The following is a 23508-nucleotide window of genomic DNA, read 5'->3' as shown; positions in this document are numbered from 1 at the left end:
GCACGGGCTAACTACGACAGGTAACACATTTAAGAAATGTCGGTTTTCACAAAAATAAGGCTATTAAGCTCTCGTCTAGTGATCCCGATGCTCAAGAATAATTAAACCTCTAGAATTATCCACATGTGCACGTTTTCTTAGAGTTTTTATGAAGCACTGTGATGCTGCTGTAAACGATTCTACATTGATTTATAAAAATGAAAGAAATTACTTTTAAAAATAATTTAAATGACATTTAATAAATATTAATGCAGTTCTATATTTTTTTTATAAAATACATTCATTTCATATTAATAATCCGATTTCTACAGGCTAAAGCGCGTATGAACGTCCGAGAGAAAATAAAGAGCAGAAATTAATTGATTTAAAATGAAAGATATGTGATTGCTTAACATCCACAGGCACTGACAATGTGAGCTCCCCCGTGCAGGAATCATAGCCCCACGTTCAAACATTCTTGCGCCTGGCTGGGGCCCTCCTTTAGGGCGGGGCCCGTTTCAATTGAAACGGTTGAAACATAGCTAAGGCCGCCTCTGTGCCCCAGACACTGCTTAGCTAACTTTAGTGAGTGTAAAAAGTGAATAAATGACATACATTTTTAAAACTTTCATTATAACATTGAGGATTTGTACGGGTTCCTGAAATTGCTCTCCAATTAATGAACTGATACACAAGTTTATATTAATTTAATTCCTATTCAGACAAGTTACAATTACAATTCATGTCAAACTCTGATCAGCACAAATATAATAAACACATCTCATTTTACTGTATAGTTAATAACAGAAGAAATTAGTTTACTTACAGGTCTCCAGCGCGGTGCCAGGTGTCGAAACGGGGCAGTCAACACGATGAACCGGGTTCACCTCGGACCCCACAGCGAGCATCGGTGAACGCTCGCTATAAGGTCCGAAGGCTCCCTCCGGTTCACCGAGTGGCTGCCGGTTGGCGCTTGCCTCGGGCCGCGCGACCCGAAAACAGCGCAAGATCGAATGAAAGAAATTACAGAGACCAAATAAGACCCGCGCGATCAGCCCGCCAAAGAATGGCTGACTGACCGCAGCGGGCCTATTTGGTCCTCGATAATTCCTCTTCTTCATTTGAAAAAAAAATCGCTATCCAAGGACAACAAAACCTGCACAAGTGCACTCCTAACAACAAACCCACGAAACTATGGTAACTCGCGCGGGGTTATATAGGGACCTGAGATTGACGAAATAATCACCCAAGCGCTCGTCAGAGTTCTGTACGTGACATCACAATGTGCACCCTAATAACGCTGTGCAGGTTAATCAAGGAGTTTGACAAACTATTTACCATAATAAAATACAAACAAGGGCAGAGCTGACCTCAATGCTTAACTCATTTCATTTTTTACACTAATTTCTTGTTTACTGTATTGAACACAAACAAAAAGATTGAAAAAATATATCTAATGCATATAATTTGCCACAGTTTTTAAGAGTTTGGCTTTTATTTTGCATGCACAAAATATAATTATTATATACCCTATATCATATCACGTGTAATGCAGAAACATGGAATCAGGCCCTTATGTAGATGCATTTAGTCCAGTTTCACTTGCATATTATACATACACCTGCATTTAAATTGCGTTTTGCTTTAAGTGCAGAATAATAAAACACATAAAGATACTCAAAGAAAGTACCTTGTACACGGAAGGGGTCTTCATAATCTTACAGGCAACATTTTAACAAATACACTGTAACCAATAATGCACAGCAGTCTCTGCACTGTTCTCTAATAGATGTCTATATAGATGAAGAAAACTTATACAAATGTGGAAACACATTATACACAGGGGCGGACTGGCCATCTGGCAAACCGGGCAGTTTCCCGGTGAGCCGACGTACTTTTTGGGCCATTACATCTCATACTATATTTGTCTGAGCAGCCCAGTTAGCGTCTTTTTTTCTAGACAGACCGGCCCACTGACATTTAAGCAGCAGCCCATTGGTTGTTTGTTTTTTTAAACGACATTAAGCTGGCCCAATGACTGACCAGCACAGTCATCATCCTTTCTTTTCCTAGATAGACCGGCCCACTCACATTTAAGCAGCAGCCCATTGTTTTTTTTTTTTTAATGACATTAAGCTGGCCCAATCACCGCTTTGGTCTCTGTGCAAGCGAGCGTGCATCGTCGGTCAGTTCACGTGTCAAAATAGAGAGAGAGAAAAAACGCAATGGAGGCGCACAAAAACTGCGCGACAAAAAGAAGCAGGCTCTTCAGGCAGACGCTGCAAAATGTGTTAAAAAACACAAATGTTTTCTGCGGCAGCCAGCAGGACCTTCAACTCGCGTCGCTGGTGATGATGATGACCATAGATATGTATATAAAGGCTAGATGGCTCAAGGCGGAGTCCCTAACGGCATCACCTGGCGGCCATCTTACGACAGGGCGCTCGCTCACTCGTAGCATTGAGTTTAATGGTGCAGGTACTTTTAAATGACCATAACTTGCTCAATTTTCTACCGATTTTCAAACGGTTTGGGTTTTTACAAACGTTATTAACGTGGCTATAATTCTGGATGCTTTAACATGTTTCATGAATTTATTTTTTATTTTTAGTATAGGTATGCAGTGTCATAGGTACATCTTTGACGTTTATAACAAACCAAACCGTTTGAAAATCGGTAAAAAATTAAGCAAGTTATGGTCATTTAAAAGTACCTGCATCATTAAAACTCAATGCTACGAGTGAGCGAGCGCCCTGTCGTAAGATGGCCGCCAAAATGCGGACGTTGCACTCAATTGGCCAGCAGCGCGGACGAGCCATCTAGCCTTTATATACATATCTATGATGATGACGATGATGGTGGCGGTGGTGGCACTGGCAGCACCAACACTGCACGCAAAGTCTCAGTGAGGAGAGGGAGAGGTTGCGGAGAGAGACGAGGGAGAAGTGAGTGTAGTGACTGCGGTAAGCAGAATTGCTTTCAAAACACAAGTTTAGATGGATACCCCTTGATAAAACTGAGTCAAGAACACAAAATTATGGTGATAAAGCTACAATAAAATAATTGCACTCTTTGCTCTGTGACTACGAGAGTGTATCTTTAGTAGATTTTTCGTTGATTGTCTGTTTCAAAACGTATAATTTCTGTTCAAGCAAAATCAAACAATCCGGGAGATCTGCTTACAGAAAACATATGTTTATTGTATATAACAACACACTTGACAGATAATGTTAAAAATCTCTATTACTGTAATCACACTAGTTTAGTTCAGTGAATGTAGTGAATACTTTCCTGTAAGTACTGCAAGTAATAATCAGTTTTCAATATTACTGTAAGCAGCACTTGTATTTTGTAATAAGTCAGCAATCCAATCCAATGGCAAATTTTGCCAATTGCATGAAGCTTGTTTTAGGATTCATAAGGGTGGATTATACAGTTTTATTGCATTAATAAATAACACGTTCTAGAAGTGTTTGTTGTGTCAAGTTCAACTCTCACTCTTTTCTACCTGCTATTAAATGGGTTTAGTGCTTTTATGGAATTGGAGTTGCTATTGCTATACATATTTAAAGGCGTACAAAGATGGGTGGTATTTGTACACTGCAAAAAATGATTTTCAAGAAAAAAAATTCTTAGTATTCTTGTTTTCAGTAAAAATATCTAAACATTCTTAAAATAAGATGGTTTTTCTTGACTAGCAAAATGACCCAAGAAAATAAGTCTAGTTTTTAGACCAAACATTTTAAATTTAAGTGATTTTGTGCATAAAACAAGCAAAAACAAATCTGCCAATGGGGTACGCACATTTTTCTTGCATTTAGTGTTTAATGCACAAAATCAATTAAATTTGATATTTTTGGTCTAAAAACTAGACTTATTTTCTTGGGTCGTTTTGTTCATCAAGAAAAAGCATCTTAATTTTAGAATTTTTAGATATTTTTACTGAAAACAAGACAAAAATACTAAGAAACATTTTTCTTGAAAATCAATTTTTGCAGTGTATGTAGTGTGGGCCAGTTTGGGCCAAAATGCCAGGGCCGAATTTTTGTCCCAGTCCAGCCCTGATTATACATGTATTTATTTAATCAGGTATTATCCAGAATCACAGCATGAATTGTTCAGACAAGTTTGTTTACCAAATTATAGTTATGAAACTGCTGACTGTTCATTACGTCCAGAGCCCAATATACTGCAAAGCTATGACATTTACCATCTGTTCATTTTATCACAGCACAAGACCCAGAGCTGATCATGACATTTTACATTTAATACTCTAGTTTAAAAGTTCCAGATAAAAAGGGAATTCATTAAAAACAAATGAATTTATAATAAACCTAAAAATAAAGAGCATTATAACACTGTAATGTAGTAAGTGCTGAAAGTACCATGTTACATCGTGAATATAGTCACAAATAAGAGAGACTGTTACACAAGACTTAAATGCGGCTTTAATTTACAATTTTAACACAACTGCACAGTGGAAGAAAGAGAGCAGTGAAGAGGAGATGGGGAGGAGGAGGGATGCTTGAAAAATGACAATGGTTTTGATAGAATATACCATAAAATATTTTGATATTGCAAATAAACTTGTATGTACTTTACATTATGAAATAGAAAATAAAATGACTGAAAGAGAACAAATGTGTTTTCCTTATTTAAAAAATAATTTTTAGTGGGTCTAGGGTACATTTGTCTAATAGGTTGTGGAATGAAAAGCCCTGTTTTACAATAAAAGTTACTCAATTAAAGTTCATATTAAATTGTTATAGAACTAAAATAAATAGCATTTGCATTTGACGGACATTAAATGAAACTGATAGCAGATGAAATGTGTGTCAGAGTTGAATCTGTGCATCTTAGCAGATCAGGTGCTGCGTGAAAAAGAGACTGGATAATCCACCTGTGATTGTCCAGTGATCATGAAGACCTTGATTAGCTTGCTCAGGTGTGTTTGATCAGGGTTGGAGCTAAGCAGTGCTCTGGCCCTCCAGGGTAAGATTTGAATAGCCCTGTAGTAAAATATTGAAAAACTAGTGTTTTCCTTTAAGTGCCTTGCTGATGTGCTTCAACAGCAGCGGCATAGTTTTGAAGGAAACTTTCACCAGTGGTTATAAATTAAAATATTGCAGAATTATTGCAAATCTTCATGTGGTGTAATTAGTAATCTATTACCACCAAGGCCTTACTTGTAACATATGTTTGGTCAGGTGTACCACGGTTATGCTTTCTGCTTGCTAGCTACTGAACTTTTACTTTTTGTAATGTGTAGATATGGGACTCGTGAGTCACACAAAAAGGGTGAAACAAAGTAAGCAGTAATCTGTCTGTTACTGTTTTCTGATCAAGTGTGTACATAACATTTAATGGTAATTTTTTGCTAACCATTGTAGAATTGAGGACTCTCTGCTGAACATTGAGAAAAACACAGCATTGGAAGAAGATGGCAAGAGTCTGATTCAAACTTCCAGTCTACCCTTAAAGATGTGGCTAGAACTGAATCAAGGGAGAGAGCAGTCCTCCTCCACCTGAGAAGAATATATCCAGGTATAGTGCTATACGTGGAGAAGTAGATACAATATGACATTAAGTTTGAACTTAAAAAGGACTACAATACAAACTAATACATTCATTTTTCTGCATGCGTGTTTCCTAGCATTGCTTCAGATGGGCAGGGCATTGCCATTAGACTCTCCAAGCAAATAGCCAGCTCCAACAATAGACTGAGACAGGCAATAAAAGAATACAACAGCATTCAATGGTCTCCGCAGATGAGCTTCTTACCTGCGACAATTGATTTTCAGGAATCATGTGATCCCTCTTGGCATGTCTACTTCTACTTTGATGACACTGTAAGTATAGTTACTTATCATCAATCCTCAATAGAAATTCATCATCATCAGACTCTGCTCCGCATCTTCGTTTTCAACGCAGACACCGACTGACTTCAACCGACAGCTGTTTTTCTGATGCAAGCCCAAACTCTTCAATGGTAAAGATCTTTCAACATATTATTCAAATCACAACATATTATTCTTAAAGGAATAGTATATTTTCTTAAGAAAAAAAAAAAAATCCAGATACTTTACTCGCCACCATGTCATCCAAAATGTTGATGTCTTTCTTTGTTCAGTCGAGAAGAAATTATGTTTTTTGAGGATTTTTCTCTTTTTAATGGACTTTAATGGACCCCAACACGGGGACAATTAATGTCTTTGTGTCAGTTTATTGTTTGAAATGGTCTGCAAATGTGCGTTTCTTATATGTAACACGTCACCTTTCCATGGCATTATGCAATTACGTGAGGTCACGCTGGCTCGTCACAGGACCGGAGATGGACGAGAGGTTTAAAAGTGCTAATTTTTATTTTTCTTGTCAAAAATGACAATCGTTTTGCTAGATAAGACCCTTATGCCTCGTTTGGGATCATTTAGAGTCATTTAGAACTCCGTTGAAACTGCGATTTTAAACTGCATTAAAACTGTTAACTAAAATGAGAAAAATCCTGGTTGTTTTCCTCAAAAAACATAATTTCTTCTAGACTGAACAAAGAAAGACATCAACATTATGCATGACATGGTGGTGAGTAAATTATCTGGATTTTTTTTTTAAATGGAATAATCCTTTAAAAAATAAAGGTGCTTCACGATGCCAAGAACCTTTAAATTAAAACGGACAATTCTTATTTTTTTATGTAATATTGCAGTGTTTATTATAAACAATTTATTATATATTTTTTTTTAATTCATGTGCCCTCATAAACTTTAATCAAAATCTGAAAATGTACTTCTGCCCTCTTGTGGCGATCATTCTCTGATGACATCAGCTAGACGGCTTAAGGGCGATTTATAGTCGTGCGTAGGTCCTACGGCGTAGCAGCGACGGCGTAGGTTCCGCGTCGGTTTTCATTTATACTTGTGCGTCGCCGTCCGCGTCGACGTGCAAACACACACGAAACCGCTGGTTGGCAGTAATCACGCGTGTAACCACAGTAGCAGCAGAAGTCGTCAGAGAAGAAGAAGCTAAGCAAGTTAACCCACAAACGAAGAAGAAATAGCAACTTGTTGTGTATAATTTGAGAAGACCAGCAATGATGGAAGTAAATAAACAGCGACTTATGTTGCAGTTTGAGTTAAATCACTCCTCAACTTGGCTCATCTTTGTTTTCACCGTCTCAACCGGAAATACCTATGACGCAGTTTTTTTTACCTGACGGGAGGGGTTCTGGTGGACCAATCACAGAGCTTGCGGTCCGCGTAGAGCCGACACGCTGTTAGGAAGTTTGTGAGGTACGCGTCAGGCTACGCAGAGCTACGCACAGGCTACGGATAGCCTACGCCGTAGCTACGCCGTAGGACCTACGCACGGCTATAAATCGCCCTTTAGGTGGGAGCATCCATTAACTCCGCCCCCTCCAACTGTCAGTCAGCTGCAAGTTCCATTTCTAAATGAAACGCCTACTTTTATACACCCAGTCAATGCACAGTGTAAAACACAAGTCACGCCCACTATTTTCCTTGTTGGGATAGTCGGTTTCACTCTGAAAAACGTCATAACACAGAAGTAACGTCGACCGTGACTTCTGATTCATAGGGACTTTAACATCTAAAGAAACTTTCTGTTTCACCTAAAGTTTCTTTGTAGTTAAAATTCTTTATATTATGAAAAGGTAAAAAAGTAATGGTTATTTGAATAACTGACTGAATGGTTATTCAAGGGACCAAAAATGGTTCTTCTATGGCATTGCTGGGAACCTTTTAAAGGGGACATATCATGAAAGTCTGTCTTTTTTCATGTTTAAGTGCTTAATTTGATCATCAGTGCTTCTATCAACCTAGAAAATGTGTAAAAAATCAACCCAGTAACTTAGTTTTAATTTCTCTGCAGGAATGTTAAAAAATAGGCCATTGCATTGTAGGTCACAAGTGGCAATTTCAACATGCTATAATAAAATATCTATTTATTAGAACTTCACATACATACTCTAGGGACACAAATGATTTATTTTACATCTTTAAAAAGTCTTGTGAAATGTTAGCCTGGGTGCCAGCCGATCTTAGCCCCGCCCACAACATTTTGAGGAACGGGAAGATCGGTCTGGAGTTTCACCGTTGAGTTGCTACTATGCTCGACCCAAAGCTGGTCGAACCAATCAAATTGTCAGGGCGGGCTTTATATGATGATGGACAGATGATCAGTAACGTAAATCAACCACGTCACCAAAGAGCGCGTGTGTTGAATCTGTTGTTTACAACGAAATGGCTGCCGCGGTAGAAATCAGATGTGTGGACTCTGACATTGAGTCTGTTCTAAAAGATATCGACAGAGCATTGATTTTAAAAGAGGAACAGAGAAACGCGAGCAAGGCATTTGTTGATGTTTTTGCCGTCCTACGGGATTCGACAAAAGTTGTCACACTTATGAAAGATCAAGTTAAAGAAGCAACTAAAATGGGTATCACGGCGATGCAACTCGGTGTGCACGACGAGATGGATATAACAAGCAAACGTAATGGGTATCGTCGTGGATGAAGTTCAACTAATGTACAAATGGTAAGAGATAGTCTTACTGTATGACTTAATGTGATATAAATGAAATGTTGTAAACATAGTAGGTGTTGATGTACGTTCGCAAACTCAGACTTGTAGTGTGTGTCGTAGCGAAATAACTAGCAGTTCGGTCAAGCTGCAAATACGTCATTTCAACATACGTCTCACACCCCGTTGCTCTGATTGGTCGTAGGTCTATCCAATTGAGTGCAGAGGCATTTTTCGGTTGAGACACGCCTCATAATTATAGCTCAATGGAGCGGTATCAGACTCAAATTCTGACTAGAATTGAGTATGACAACGTCAGGCTAGTGAAATGTACCTCTATTTTTAAGAGAGTAACTGTGCAAGTTCTTATTGCTTTGCTTATAACCGTGACCAAGCAATGTAAGACAGTGTTTCTATATCTCTATAACAGGAGGATGTGGATGTTGGATCTTTGCTCAGAGATTTTCAACAAAGCCATCTTACCCCCAAAGACAGGTTTCAATATTGGTTCATCGAAACAAGTTACTGCAGAGTGCTAAGGATGCAATCTCCAAAAGCAATTTCTCCTGGACCAAAACCCCTCTATTGACATTTATTGGCGAGGAGGCTCTGTGGATGTCCACGGAGGGAGTTTTTTAGGTATGCCACACTCTTAAAAACAAAGATGCTACATGATGACCATATTGATGCACATTTTTTAGCTTATGTATTAAAAAGGATATATATAATATATATATTAGCCACCTCATAAAATACGTACGAATTGCCATGAGATAGCACCAAACCAACAAAGTACCTATCATGGAAGTTTAACTTCACAACTAGATAAACAGTAGACTGGACACAGACAATGGTACACAGGATGGTATATGTGGCTAAAGGGGTGAGGGTGATAGCTGACAGGTGGTGATGATTGACGATGACGATCAGGTGGGGGAAGTGGAGGATTATGGGAGATTGAGTCCATAAGGGTGAGAAATAGGGAAAACAGAGGATATACAGACTGGGACTACGACAGTTGGGCAGAAGACCCAATAATTAATTCGGCATGACATGTATTGCTTGTAAACTCATTACTTCAGTGCATTGTGGGGTGATAGTACACTCAATAATGTCCACTATGATTTGGACACCACTAAAAATGGATGTTCCCTCAAATAGTGCACCATTTAAGGGTATAGGGTGCTATTTTATACACAGCCATAATCCTTAATATCATTTAAAATAACAGACAGATTCACATTCAAACAATAGATGCAAATTAAAAACAGACTGTTGTGATTTCTCATTTGACACATCTTCTCACTTCTCCAGACTGCTCATGATGGAGGTACAAAACTCTCTGGGTATCTTCGAGGGCAAACCAGGACAATTGTTCTTCACCTATGACCAGATGGCCATGGAGCAGCACAAATACGAGTTAGCTGGAAAGCTTATTGCATGGTCTGTGGCTCACGGTGGACCAGGATTTAAGGCGCTTGATCCCTGTCTCTACCAGCTGATGTGTATCCAGGAGTGTCCACTGGAAAAGTTCGACTGGTGCCTGATACCAGATGCTGACATTCAGTAGAAATTACAAAAGGTATCTATCTAATATTTGTTCTGTTTAAATGATCTTTCTTATGTTTAATCTAACAAATTTTTCTTTCATCTTTTTTAGATTTTGTCATGTAAAACGACAGCAGACCTCCATAGGCTGCAGAGAGAGGAGGGAGACTGGATTTGCGAGTGTGGCGTTCTTGGAATTTACAGACCTGATATTTCCATTCGAGATCTACCAAAAATGTACTCCTATGCTGTTCAGCACTACATATATCTTAGGTAGGCCAAAATATGTTTTTCATGTATTAAAAAAAACCCTTAAATTATTATTCACCTAGGTTGTACAGTCTGCCATTTGTCGTTTTGGTAACACTTTACATGGAAAGCATTTATGCAAAGCTAATAAAGTTGTTCTTCATATGACTAATAACAAAAACACGATAAAAGAGTTGTGTTAAGACTCCCTAAATTTCTGTATGTGTTCCTGTGTTGTTTTTCACAGAACCTCTAAAATGATTCATCAGTTTACAAAGGGACTGAATGCTTATGGACAGTTTTGGGATTTGGTTAAATCTTACTGGGCTGACTTCTTGCCCATCTTTACCAACATGCATGAGCCGATATCAAGAAGCACCTTCAGGAGCCTGTTTCAGATCCAATGGAGTAATGCAACGTCCCACAGGAGGATGGCTGAGGAGGAAACTATTAAGTGCTGGGAATTAGTACTTAAGATGATTGAGGGTGAGTTTACTCTTGTTACGTAGTTTGTTAAACATAAACCTGCATACTTACTTCATTTAAGTGTATATGTTCATATGTAAAACGTGATGTGCTGTGTGATTTTCAACCCAGCATTAGGTCAAAAAGGGATGAACCCAACCCGTTGGGTTGTAATCTAACCTGTACTAAATCAGGTTTCAGCCAAACATGCTGTGTTGTTTTATCCCATAATATCAAAATTTTCTGAGTGAATTTAACCCAATGGGCTGGTTTCATCCCTTTTTGCCCTAATGTTGGGTTGACCTATACTCTAAAAGAGCGCAATAGTTAAATGACATCATATTTGGAGATTGACTTGTTCTCTTTTTTCTTTAAGACAAAAAAACAAAGTTACATTTTGAGGAGCTTTTGGTTTTCGTAACTGGAGCAGAAGAGATCCCGCCACTGGGGTTCCCCCAAAATCCGAGCATTCACTTCTACCAGCCAGAGAAGCGTGGATGTCGTTTTCCGTATGCTAACACATGCACAATGAAATTGTTCCTTCCCAGAGGAGTGAAAGATGAGGTGGAGCTTCAGCGAATGCTCACGAGAGCAATCAGAGACTTAGTGGACTTCGGGAGAACATAAAAGTTTATGGAGGAAATCTATTCAATCATAAATACATCTATAAGCTTTTTATGGTTTCAGTTTTTAAGCTAATTACTGTACAGTGACCTTTCTTTGATAAACTTTTCTTTTGTTTTGCACAACATGTCTGCCAAAATTCGTAGCAGTAATTGTTGTCAGTCATGTTGAGGTGGCATCATTTGATCATTTGAAACGATGAAATATGTTAATCCATCCAATGTTATCTATTTATTGAATAAGCTATTATTTCATTACTGTAAAGTGACTTTTATATGCTATATTTTATACATATATTATGCAATCATTTTGATATATTCAATTTATACTTGTATTTTTAAAAAATTATATATTTTTTTTCTTACAAAATGTCAAACATGAAGCAAATAAACTTTAAAAGAAACTTAATGAAATGATCCCTTTGACTTCTTTGATGTCACGTGTTATGTCTTTATTGGTGCTTTTATCTATGTGCTGTTGTGGTTTCCCTTTTCCTTCTTTTCTTCAGTCTTAGGTTTTTATTTCAAGAGATAGACTTTTATTATCCGGACAAATAAAAGCCGAGTTCGTCCTGGTGAATCATCCCAGAACCAAATGAGGTCCTGAGAAGATCCTGCAAGATCATCTTGACTCTCTCTGTGCCATGGCTAGTATATATATAGGTTTTGGTTTCCATGCTTAATACAATAGGTATATATGTTCAGGTTTCTAATATTAAGAACCACATGACATCACTTTTGTAAGGATTACCATAGGCAGGGCTGGACTGGGACAAAAAATCGGCCCTGGCATTTTGGCCCAAACCGGCCCACACTACATACACTGCAAAAAATGATTTTCAAGAAAAAAAATTCTTAGTATATTTGTCTTGTTTTCAGTAAAAATATCTAAAAATTCTAAAATTAAGATGCTTTTTCTTGATGAACAAAACGACACAAGAAAATCTGCCAATGGGGTAAGCAAAAATGTCTCGAACACTTTTTTTAAACACTAAATGCAAGAAAAATTTGCTTACCCCATTGGCAGATTTTTTTGCTTGTTTTATGCACAAAATCACTTAAATTTAAAATTTTTGGTCTAAAAACTAGACTTATTTTCTTGGGTCATTTTGCTAATCAAGAAAAACCATCTTATTTTAAGAATGTTTAGATATTTTTACTGAAAACAAGAAAAAAATACTAAGAATTTTTTTTCTTGAAAATCATTTTTTGCAGTGTATAATTACAAATACCACCCATCTTTGCACGCCTTTAAATATGTATAGCAATAGCAACTCCAATTCCATAAAAGCACTAAACCCAATTAATAGCAGGTAGAAAAGAGTAAGGGTTGACACAACAAACACAACAGTACTTGCAGTACTTACAGGAAAGTATTCACTACATTCACTGAAGAAAACTTGTGTGCTTACAGTAATAGAGATTTTTAACATTATCTGTCAAGTGTGTTGTGTTATATACAATAAACATATCTTTTTCTTTAAGCAGATCTCCTGGATTGTTTGATTTTGCTTGAAGAGAAATTATACGTTTTGAAACAGACAATCAACGAAAAATCTACGAATCAGATACACTCTCGTAGTCACAGAGCAAAGAGTGCAATTATTTTATTGCAGCTTTATCACCATAATTTTGTGTTCTTGACTCAGTTTTATCAAGGGGTATCCATCTAAACTTGTGTTTTGAAAGCAGTTCTGCTTACCCCAGTCATACACTCACTTCTCCCTCGTCTCTCTCCCTCTCCTCACTGACACTTTGCGTGCTGGTGCTGCCAGTGCCACCACCGCCACCATCATCATCATCACCAGCGACGCGAGTTGATGGTCCTGCTGCCGCAGAAAACATTTGTGTTTTTTAACACATTTTGCAGCGTCTGCCTGAAGAGCCTGCTTCTTTTTGTCGCGCAGTTTTTCTGCGCCTCCCTTGCGTTTTTTTCTCCATTCTCTCTCTCTCTCTATTTTGACACGTGAACTGACCATAGGAACTGACCGACGATGCACGCGCGCTTGCACAGAGACCAAAGCGGTGATTGGGCCAGCTTAATGTCATTCAAAAAAATAACCAATGGGCTGCTGCTTAAATGTGAGTGGGCCGGTCTATCTAGGAAAAGAAAGGACGATGACTGTGCTGGTCAGTCATTGGGCCAGCTTAATGTCGTTTAAAAAAAAATACCCATTGGGCTGCTGCTTAAATGTCAGTGGGCCGGTCTGTTTAGAAAAAAGACGCTGCTTAGACAAATATAGTATGAGATGTATCGGCCCAAAAAGTAGGTCGGCCCACCGGGAAACTGCCCGGTTTGCCAGATGGCCAGTCCGCCCCTGACCATAGGTCATCGTTTCTCAGACCAGATGTCTCCTTCCAATTACCTATTTAACCCTAGGCTACTCATTATATTAAGACCCTTTGTGAACTTTGACATTAAAACTATGTGGTGGACCCATACAGTAACTGGTTATATTCATATAGATTTATTAATGATGTTGGTTTTGTTTGTGGATTGTTATTTGTTTATTCTTGCTATCTAACCCTGTCTTGACTAGGTCTCACTTGTAAAAGAGGTTACAACCTCAATGTGACTTTCCTAGTTAAATAAAGGTTATATAGATTATAATGGTAAACTAAATGATACACATATTCATAGATTATACTTAATTTCTTTGTATTAGGATTAAAACAAACTTCTTCAGTGTTTACATCCTTAATTTCTTTTTTCTGATGATTGCAAAAGAAGAAATTTTGATAAATGATGATAAGCACACAGCTGGTGGTAACCAACCCCCTCTAAAAATGGCTGGGTTATAATGGGTAAATATTGGACCAAACACACCGCTGGGTTAAAATTGACCCAATGCTGGGTTGTTTTAACCCATCTGCTGGGTTATTATACTCAATGGTTGCATTTAACAACAACCCAACATTGGGTCATTTTTAGTATTCTTTATATGTGCTTTTGCCATTTATCACAACTTTAACTCAAATCTCTTGCTCACACGAGTTGTTTACAGACAAAAATTTGAATTGTGCAAAATGAGGCCCAGTAAAAGTATACTTTTTATACTGCTGACTGTATAGCTCGTGGCCACCTTTATCATTTTGTCCCATACCCATTGGTTGCGGTATTCCACTGCCAAGTAACCTTTGACTCAAACCAAAAGTGAAACCATGCTGCGCAGAACATAAACACTCAGTCAGAGTTGCTTTGAAAACAGTTGGAATAATTGATTAGTTAATATTTTAGTAAAGTCATTACCACAACCACATTTTGTCAAATCTATTTCTTTCTGTATTATAATAAGCTTAAATCACGTTACACTTTTATTCACTTATTTAGGGCATCGGCAGTAGCTTAAATGGGGGAATTTGGGAAAACATAAAAGTATATGGATGAAATATGTCATAAAATATACTGTAATTACATCCATAAGATTTTTTATGGTTTAAGATAATTACTGTACAGTGACTTTTATATGCTATATTATAGATAAAAGTCAAGATAAATATCATGACCTTGTAAAAAAAAGGTTTATATTAAAATGTTGACTCTGTGGTGGATTGAATGTTTTATTCATATTAAAGAGAGCACTTTCCTTTTATTTTGCACAACATGTCTGCTAAAATTCTTAATTCTAATTGTTTTCAGTCATGTTTAAGTTGCATCATTTGATTAATAGGGATGAAATATGTTAAATCCAATGTTATCTATTTATAAAAAAATGAGCTATTATTCATTAATGTAAAGTGACTTGTTTATGCTATAATTTAAACATACATTATGCCATAATTTTGGTATATTACATCTATACTTGTATTTCAAAAAATGCATATTTTTATTTTCTTACAAATCTCAAACATCGTCGTAAATAAACTTTAAAAGAAACTATATGAAACTATCATTTTGACTTCTTTGATGTCACGTGTTGTCTTTATTTGTGTTCTTATCTATGTGCTAACATCAGTATTTGCTGTAAAATATAAACCCAAAACACTTTTATCTTATCTGCTTTTGAATAGGTCACCCAAAAAAAAAACAAAAAAAATTCTACCATCATTTACCCACCCTCATGTTGTTTTAGACCTGCAGAATTTCTTTTTTCTAAATGATGATAAGCACACAGCTGGTGGAGACCATCTATTTGTATAATAGTAAGTTCACTGAAAAAAATAAAGGCTGGATTTACTTAAAAATATAGTACATCATTTTTGCATCCATTTTTAAAGTAGCTATTACATGGAATTTGAAGCAATTTATACAATTGCTTAAAATTTCAAGTAAACAAATACTTAAAAAAATGGATGCAAAAATTGCACTAGATTTTTAAGTAAATTGTATTATTTTTTACAGTGAATGAGCTTTCGCAACTTATCCCAACATAAACTCAAATCTCTTTCTCACACGAGTTGTTTACAGGCTTAAAATGTGAACTGTGCAAAATGGAGGTCCAGTTAATGTATTATTAAACTGCTGGCTTTATAGCTTATGGCCACCTTTATAATTTTGTCACGTTGTGTTTGTTTTATTAGTCTAATGTTTGACTAATGTTTGAATGTTTTGTTCATATTAAAGAGGGCATGAAAATTTACTTTAGTCAGAAATCATATATTTAGATTTCTGTCAACATCATCTTTCTTTTTGCCAAAATTAGTAGCAGCAATTGTTGTCAATCATATTGAAGTTGCATTATTTGATAGGCCTAAACTGTAGAGATATATTAATATATTAATCCATCGCTGCATCAAATACAATGTTATCTATTAATAGAATAAGCTATTATTTCATTACTGTAAAGTGACTTGTATATGCCATATTTTATACAATGCCCTAATTTTGGTATATTAAATCTATACTTGTATTTCAAAAAATGTATATTTTTATTTTCTTACAAAAGTCAAACATGTCGTAAATAAACTTTAAAAGAAACTAAACGAAACTAACAATGTGACTTCTTTAATGTCACGTGTTATGTCTTTATTTGTGTTCTTATCTATATGCTTACACCATTAAATGTTGTACAATAAAAAAACAAAATACTTTTATCTTATCTGCTTTTGGATAGTTCACCAAAAAATAAAGAGAATTCTGGCATCATTTACACATCCTCATGTTGTTAGAACTGTAGACCTAAAATTGTTAATAAATGATGATAAGCACACAGCTGGTGGAAATCATCTATTTGTACAATCGTGTTCCTGTTTTAGATACAGGAGAGGGGAGCACATAAGCTGCTTTGGAGTCTCATTAGCCTTGACTCGCTGTGACATCACGTGCACTTGTTCAATGACAATAAAATTTATATTTTTGTGTCCAGGGCCATTATTTACTTTAAAAAATACTTGATACATGTATGAAATATGTCACATTATTCTATAAAACCTATTTGGTTGGTTTAAATACATTTTCAAATATTTTGTATAATAAATATAAAGTTTCCTTGGTATCAAAAACTGTTAGCAGTTTAAGACAACTATTAATAAAACTGGTGTTTAAATGAATAAAAATGTCAAATTAAAATACTTTGTATTGTTTTATGTTCAAAACCTTTTTCTATAAATCACATTTCACAAAAATCACAAATAGCTTTTGGGATAATAACTTTTCAAAACACATTATACCTGACTCAAAAATGCATGACATCTATTTTGAATTTTTTTTTAGAAATATGTTTTCTGAAGCTTGTTTTCTTTATCACATCATTCAAATAACTAAATGTTTATTTTTCCTTATGCCTTACTAAAGTAGCCTAGATTATACTCACTGCGTAGCTATACCTTGACTCAAACTGAAAGTAAACCATGCAGCATCAAACATAAACACAGAGTCCGAACATAAACACAGAATAGCCAACACTCAGTCAGAGTTACTTTATAAACTATGACTTTTGAATAATTGAAAGGTTAAAATGTAAGTAATTAACACAATCAGAGTCGAATCTATTTCTCTGTAATATAACTAGCCTAAATCACGTTACATATTTATTCACTTATTTGGGGCAATCCGTATCAAATGCGGTTTTTTTTTGCATTCTTTTTCTAAAAATTGTAATCATAGCAACGACTTTTTCTTGTATGGACAAAATGTGTGTATAACCGCATCCAGAAATTCCCAACAATAACTGTTGTCAGTCATGTTGAACAGAATGGGGTAAGTGGTTGTACTGTCCAGAACCGCGCCCCCTTCCTATCCTCGTCCTATAAGGGAAACACAATACATACATTTATGGAGTGTACACAGCATTAAAAGCCACAAGTTTTCTTTCATTTAGACAAAGAAGCTAAAAATCCAAGTGAAGAGGATGACAGCGAAAAAGAAGGAGAATCAAAGGCAAATGATGACACATGGTAACATTTTCTTCATATATTTCTGAGTAAAGCAAGAATATGTAACTATCTGAAAGATAGATAGATTTAAAGAGATTAAATTGTTTTTATACTGAATGATAAATTGTGTGGCAAATGCTGTCTAACACTTGCTCATTCATTCTTTGCAAGCTTGTTGCACTTAACAATTTTATTAATAATAATAATAATAATAATAATAATAAATAGTTAAATAAAGTTAAAATAATTCAGTTAAGGAAAATTTCCACGCAGACAGACTAGTACAGCAAAATATGCTAATTTAAACAAAAAATAAATGTACATTTCTGTGCCATGCTGTATGTTTTTAGTATTTAACGCGTGTGCTCAATTCGTGTGTAGATAAAATATATGTATTTTTTGTTACAAAACATTTTATGCTAATTAGCTAATTAAGTTAAATAAGCTAATTATTTACAATAAATAAATTGTACCATTTACTATTCAAAATTAACGATGAGATTAGGAATGTGTGTGTTAATATTGGGAATCCAAAATAGACTGACTGAAAGCGAACAATTGCACCCTCTTCCGGCTATTACGTTTTATAGACGTGGCAAAATAGATGATTTTCATCCAGTTTGCTTTATTCTCTAACAACACTTTTTTCCTCCAGATGCAGTGCATCGGTGCGTGTGTCACAAGCGCACCAGTTTGGGACCCCTGTCGTTCCACTCAAATGTGAACGGTCGTCTGATTACGCTGAGTGACGGTGGGCGACGGGCGACCAGAGATGAATCGTCGTTTCGCCACGGTCTGGTGTTCAGCACGCGACCGGTAAAGATCCGAGAGAAGGTGCGCCTGCGGGTCGAGGACTTTACGAGGAATTGGCACGGCTCGCTGCGGGTCGGTTTTGCAAATGCTTTACCCGAGGAGTTACCCTCAATGGCTGTTCCAGACTTAACCGACTCCTCTTCACAGTACGCAGCAGCGATACTTCACGAGGACACGTGTTACCCAGGCTCAGAGATGGAGTTCTGGATCGACAGATATGCCAGAATTTGCACACGAGGTTCTGATGGTATCACCTACTGTCAGAAGACTGACCTGAATATCCACTGGCCCATCTGGGCGATGATTGACATCTATGGACAGACAAGCGAAGTGATGCTGCTTGGTGAGGACTAACTTTATATGTTATTAAAACGCATTGTGTAATGAGAGCACCAACAAAAATATTTAAAAAAAGGAAATGTTAATTATCTTGATCATTTAAGCCTATACTCAAGGTGCTGTCAATAGGGCAGTGCTAATATGTACCATAGGTATAAATATGTATACTTTTGGGACCAAAACTGTACCCTTGAGGTATGTACTCTACAAGGGTGTACTTTTTAAAAAGTCTACCACCACAATGACAGCTGTTGTGGTTCTGAGAGAACTGTGGTGGTATTTTTTAAATGCTGGGTTATTTCACCCCATGGTTGGGTCAATTATGGACATTTTCTAGGTTAATGTAACCCAATGGTTGTGTGTAGCTGCATAGCTTAAGCAAAATTCAAGCATTGCATAATGAATACTGTACGTCCAATACTGTACTGTAATCTTAATTGCTTAACATTGTGGTTTCATTTGTGTTTTAGGTTCCAAAAAGAAAGATCGGATATTCACGTATAGGTCCTGCCCTGCTCTGAAACACAACAAACACACTGATGATAATAACTGTGTCTATGAAATTCTGAAGAAACCAATCAGCATGCAGGACCATGAATCTGATAACACAGGTAAGATTATCACATAGCCGATGTAAATTTATGTTCTCACTACCAAACTAACTAAAAAGATAGAATTACATTGAAAGTCAGTATTTGCCCTTTTCCTGGGTATACAGTGTTGCAGAATTATGTCAAAGTTTATGGGAGTCCCAAGCTAAGCCCCTCCCACTTCCATGTCATTATAAGGTCAACATGATTTTACAAAGTAACGCCCTGTCCCAAATGGCACACTCCGGACTTGTGGTCCTCCTCAGAGTCCACACTTTGATGACATCACGTAGTCCAGACTTTAGGGACCCTTGATGCGAGTCCACGTGGGTGCACCGGAGTCGTATTTTGGGACAGAGGCCCTGTCCCAAATGGCGCACTTCATGTGGACTTTCGGTCTCGTGGTCTTCAGCGAAGCCCGCACTGCAGCAGGCTTCGCACACTTTGCCAACCCAGAAGTCCTTGCGAAAGGGCAATCAGACCAATCAGACGACGGAAGGGAGGAGTTCACACTGACGGGCAACATCTCTACCTATTTCCGGTGTAATGCTCGAGTCTGTCCCAAAATACGACTCCGGTGCACCCACGTGGACTCGCATCAAGGGTCCCTAAAGTCTGGACTACGTGATGTCATCAAAGTGTGGACTCTGAGGAGGACCACAAGTCCGGAGTGTGCCATTTGAGACAGGGCAAGACTCGAGCATCACACCGGAAATAGGTAGAGAAGTTGCCCGTCAGTGTGAACTCCTCCCTTCCGTCGTCTGATTGGTCTGATTGCCCTTTCGCAAGGACTTCTGGGTTGGCAAAGTGCGCGAAGCCTGCTGCAGTGCGGGCTTCGCTGAAGGGGGCAAAGGAGGCGCTGATGAGCACACTTCATAGCGTAAAAATGACAGATGGGACACCCTACGGACTCGTAGACTAAGCGAGAACGCGCAATTTAAGGCCACGAGACCGAAGGTCCACATGAAGTGCGCCATTTGGGACAGGGCCTAAGATGTGATCCTGGATCAACAATTTTTTAAAGCGCAAACCCAATCCTAAATCTTACAATCTGTCAATTCCTCCAGAAAACAGCGTGAGGCGCACTTGAGAGTTTACATTTATTTCAGACAGAAATCTTTTGGATTTGTTTATTGCCAAATTGGGACAAATAATGGGAACCAGGGGACCCACCAATTTATATTTTTGTGCTTTAGGGTGTTTCAACCCTGCAGATTTTTGTTATAACTATAGAACTTTGCATATGCCTTATTGTCACATGATTATGAATTTAATTTCTTACTGATGAATATATATAGATCAACAACCTGTATTTTGTTTTTCAGGTACTGAAGCCTTTGACTCTGAAGACTGTGTAGTGTGTTACAGTGAAAAGCCCAACACTCTTCTGAGCTGCGGTCATAAATGTTTCTGTACTCCGTGTGCAATGAAGATCTATGCGATGTATGGGACGTGTCCTTTGTGTCGTCAGTGCATACAACCCATCCAAATTTTAGCTAGTGGCCACACCAGCTTGTTATCCGCTTGTTAAGTTACGACGTAAAAATACCATCTCCTGGTCCAAGCCTCCACTCGCTTCATTAGGGACTACAATCTCAACAGCCATTATGAGCCATATTTATTCATATCACACATTTAAGCTATATTTTTATAAACTTGCGGTGTACAATGTGCACTGTGAGTGTTCATACAGATGCTTTATTTGCGTAAGGCATCTGATGGAGCATTTGGACTTGGAAGTTGACGTCAAACTTAACAAGCAGATTGGTTCATGCACGTTTCAGTGCTGTGGTTATGTTATGTAGAGGTTTGTCATTGTACCCTCCACATGCTGTACCTCTGTATTATTACCTCTGGTTTGTAAGTCACTTTGCATAAAGGGATCTACACAAATTATTTCACAGTTTACATGTATATATGAAAACTATATACTATGTATACCATAATGAACATATAAAGACTAAATGTAAATATTGTATATATATATTGTATTGTAGCATAACAGTGTGAATATGTTTAGCAACACTGGTTTTAAATACACTTTTTTGTACATACAAAAACACAAATCATGTAAAAATCATGTGATCATGTTACACTCAAAACTCAATTTGACAAGGCAGTTAAATGATTGTCTATTAAAGTTTTATAAGAAAAAATAATAATTTTGTGTGCTTTTTACTGAATTTTTTTTTTATTGACTTTGAACCCTTTGATCTAATGGTGGTGCTGAGCGCTGAAAATGCAAACTTTACCTGTAATTAATTATCAGGCAATAACTGATAGCCTCCTGATCCAGGAGCATATATTGACAGTACTTCAGTCTAATGGTGCTAGGGGAACTGTGGGGGCAGATGGCTGTGCCCAGCCCCAGGTTGTGCCCGTTGGACCAAGGGTACTGGGAACGGCAAATATTTTTGACTCAAGGGTCACATCAGATTTTGAAATACATTTGAAGAGCCACATATTATTTGAACAACAAATTTGGCTTTATTTATTCCAAATCAACACTCACTGTATGGACATTTATCTTTACCCTGCTTTTAGGTAAAGATAACTCTACCACTGCTCTTCATTGTCATATTTACAGTTCTAAAGTAAACATCACAATTAAAGTAATATAAGACAAAACTTTCATTTCATATTCATTGTGAGCCATATTTTCAGTTATCATCATGGGGAAAATTAACAATGGCTTTATTTTTGTAACCATATTTTTGCAGATTAAAGCAACACTATGTAGTTTCCATGTAAAAATGACTTACAGCTCCCCCATGTGGTTGAAAAGCGCAACAGTGCCTAGTATCAGACACTCTTCTGCAGGCAGGGGGAGGGGCGGAGCTGTGTTTCCTACCCTCCACCGCCACTTTCAGAGTGTGCTTGTAGCAGCTAGGAGGCTGCTCAGGTTGCAGCAACAGTACAATTTGTCCAGTTAAAAGTTGTTCTATCACTGAAATAATTTTAGAGACATTATTCAAAGGTAAAAAAACTACATAGTGTTGCTTTAATTACCATTTGTATCACCATAGTTTTACTACACATAAAATATCATTGTTATTATGGTGAGAACAGTAAATTTGTGGTTACTGTTCCTTACTACAAATAAAAATATGTTTACTCTAATTTAATCATGCTTTATTTTCTTATGGCCAAGAAACTCTTATAAAGTGCATTGCTTGATAATTATTACATATCAATAAATACATATGTGGATGAAGGCAGGTTGTGGTCTTGAAAAACTGCAATACTTTTGAACAAATCACACATACCACCTTCTGTCTGATGCTGATGAAATATTGTGATGTCCATTTTGTGTTAAACACGCGAAATTCAGTCAAAGTTTATATTTTATTTTGTTGCAGTGCCCCACTCAAACTGTGCATGCGCGCTTTGGCGCCACCTGCAGCTGGTGGCGCCCTAGGACTTAAAAACAGCAAAGGGTCTGTAGAACTGAACACGTCCGCTAGGTGGGAGTATTGTATTAGAAAACTCATACAAATTAGAAACTCTAAAGTTTTAAAAGCATCACATCCTGTGACACCATATTACCCGTATCGACAGCATCACTGATGGTTTTGAAATTTTTGAAGGCTCTCGTACACAACATTGACCCATGCATAGTGTTTAATTGCCAGCACAGCACAGTAAGTCTAAATTTAAAAGTGAGTCAGCTCTTTACTTTTAGTGTTAAACTGAAGAAAGCAGGGAAGGGTGGAGCAGAAGAATTATTGAGTTGGGCGTGAGAAATATCTTTGCTTAAAAGTGAAAGGCTTCTAGAAATTAATGTTTGCAAAGAAGACTTGAATAAATAATCGGTCTTTTATTTGGTAAGTTCAAAAATATATGATTCGAAATATATGTATCCGATTAATAAATAGGTAAATAATTCATTTTTGGCCAAAGATTACAGACTTAACGTTATATGTCAAGAAAATCAGGCATTGAACAAGATTATATTTAAAGATACACTGACATACCTTCCCTGAGGTACAAAGTGCAAATGTAAATCATTGCGTCAACTGTTTTGTGTAGTCAATATAGACTTGATCAGAAGCA

At 37.0% G+C, this 23508-nt stretch overlaps 2 protein-coding genes across 2 annotated transcripts; both read left to right on the top strand.

Moving 5' to 3' along the window:
* Window positions 1-9047: 9047 nt before the first annotated feature.
* LOC135730108 (G2/M phase-specific E3 ubiquitin-protein ligase-like) lies at window positions 9048-11696 on the top strand. The gene is made up of 5 exons (XM_065247979.2): window positions 9048-9152; window positions 9828-10095; window positions 10174-10334; window positions 10558-10796; window positions 11152-11696. The coding sequence occupies exons 3-5, from the start codon at window positions 10297-10299 to the stop codon at window positions 11400-11402; spliced, it is 528 nt and encodes a 175-aa protein (XP_065104051.1). The 5' UTR covers window positions 9048-9152; window positions 9828-10095; window positions 10174-10296; the 3' UTR covers window positions 11403-11696.
* Window positions 11697-17624: 5928 nt separating this feature from the next.
* LOC135730107 (E3 ubiquitin-protein ligase NEURL3-like) lies at window positions 17625-21568 on the top strand. The gene is made up of 4 exons (XM_065247978.1): window positions 17625-17734; window positions 18369-18869; window positions 19336-19476; window positions 20781-21568. The coding sequence occupies exons 1-4, from the start codon at window positions 17689-17691 to the stop codon at window positions 20984-20986; spliced, it is 894 nt and encodes a 297-aa protein (XP_065104050.1). The 5' UTR covers window positions 17625-17688; the 3' UTR covers window positions 20987-21568.
* Window positions 21569-23508: the final 1940 nt, after the last annotated feature.

This window comes from Paramisgurnus dabryanus, chromosome 11 (assembly GCF_030506205.2).
Source record: "Paramisgurnus dabryanus chromosome 11, PD_genome_1.1, whole genome shotgun sequence".
Lineage (NCBI taxonomy): Eukaryota > Metazoa > Chordata > Actinopteri > Cypriniformes > Cobitidae > Paramisgurnus > Paramisgurnus dabryanus.
This window is presented reverse-complemented; position numbering and strand designations above follow the sequence as displayed.

Bases quoted from the DNA above. Each gene is read 5' to 3' on its own strand.
- LOC135730108 (XM_065247979.2), top strand. From the start codon at position 10,297: ATGTACTCCTATGCTGTTCAGCACTACATATATCTTAG. The intron at 10,335-10,557 runs GTAGGCCAAAAT...TGTTTTTCACAG, and splicing joins CAGCACTACATATATCTTAG to AACCTCTAAAATGATTCATC. The intron at 10,797-11,151 runs GTGAGTTTACTC...TTTTTCTTTAAG, and splicing joins AGTACTTAAGATGATTGAGG to ACAAAAAAACAAAGTTACAT.
- LOC135730107 (XM_065247978.1), top strand. From the start codon at position 17,689: ATGACAGCGAAAAAGAAGGAGAATCAAAGGCAAATGATGACACATG. The intron at 17,735-18,368 runs GTAACATTTTCT...TTTTTCCTCCAG, and splicing joins AAGGCAAATGATGACACATG to ATGCAGTGCATCGGTGCGTG. The intron at 19,477-20,780 runs GTAAGATTATCA...TTTGTTTTTCAG, and splicing joins CCATGAATCTGATAACACAG to GTACTGAAGCCTTTGACTCT.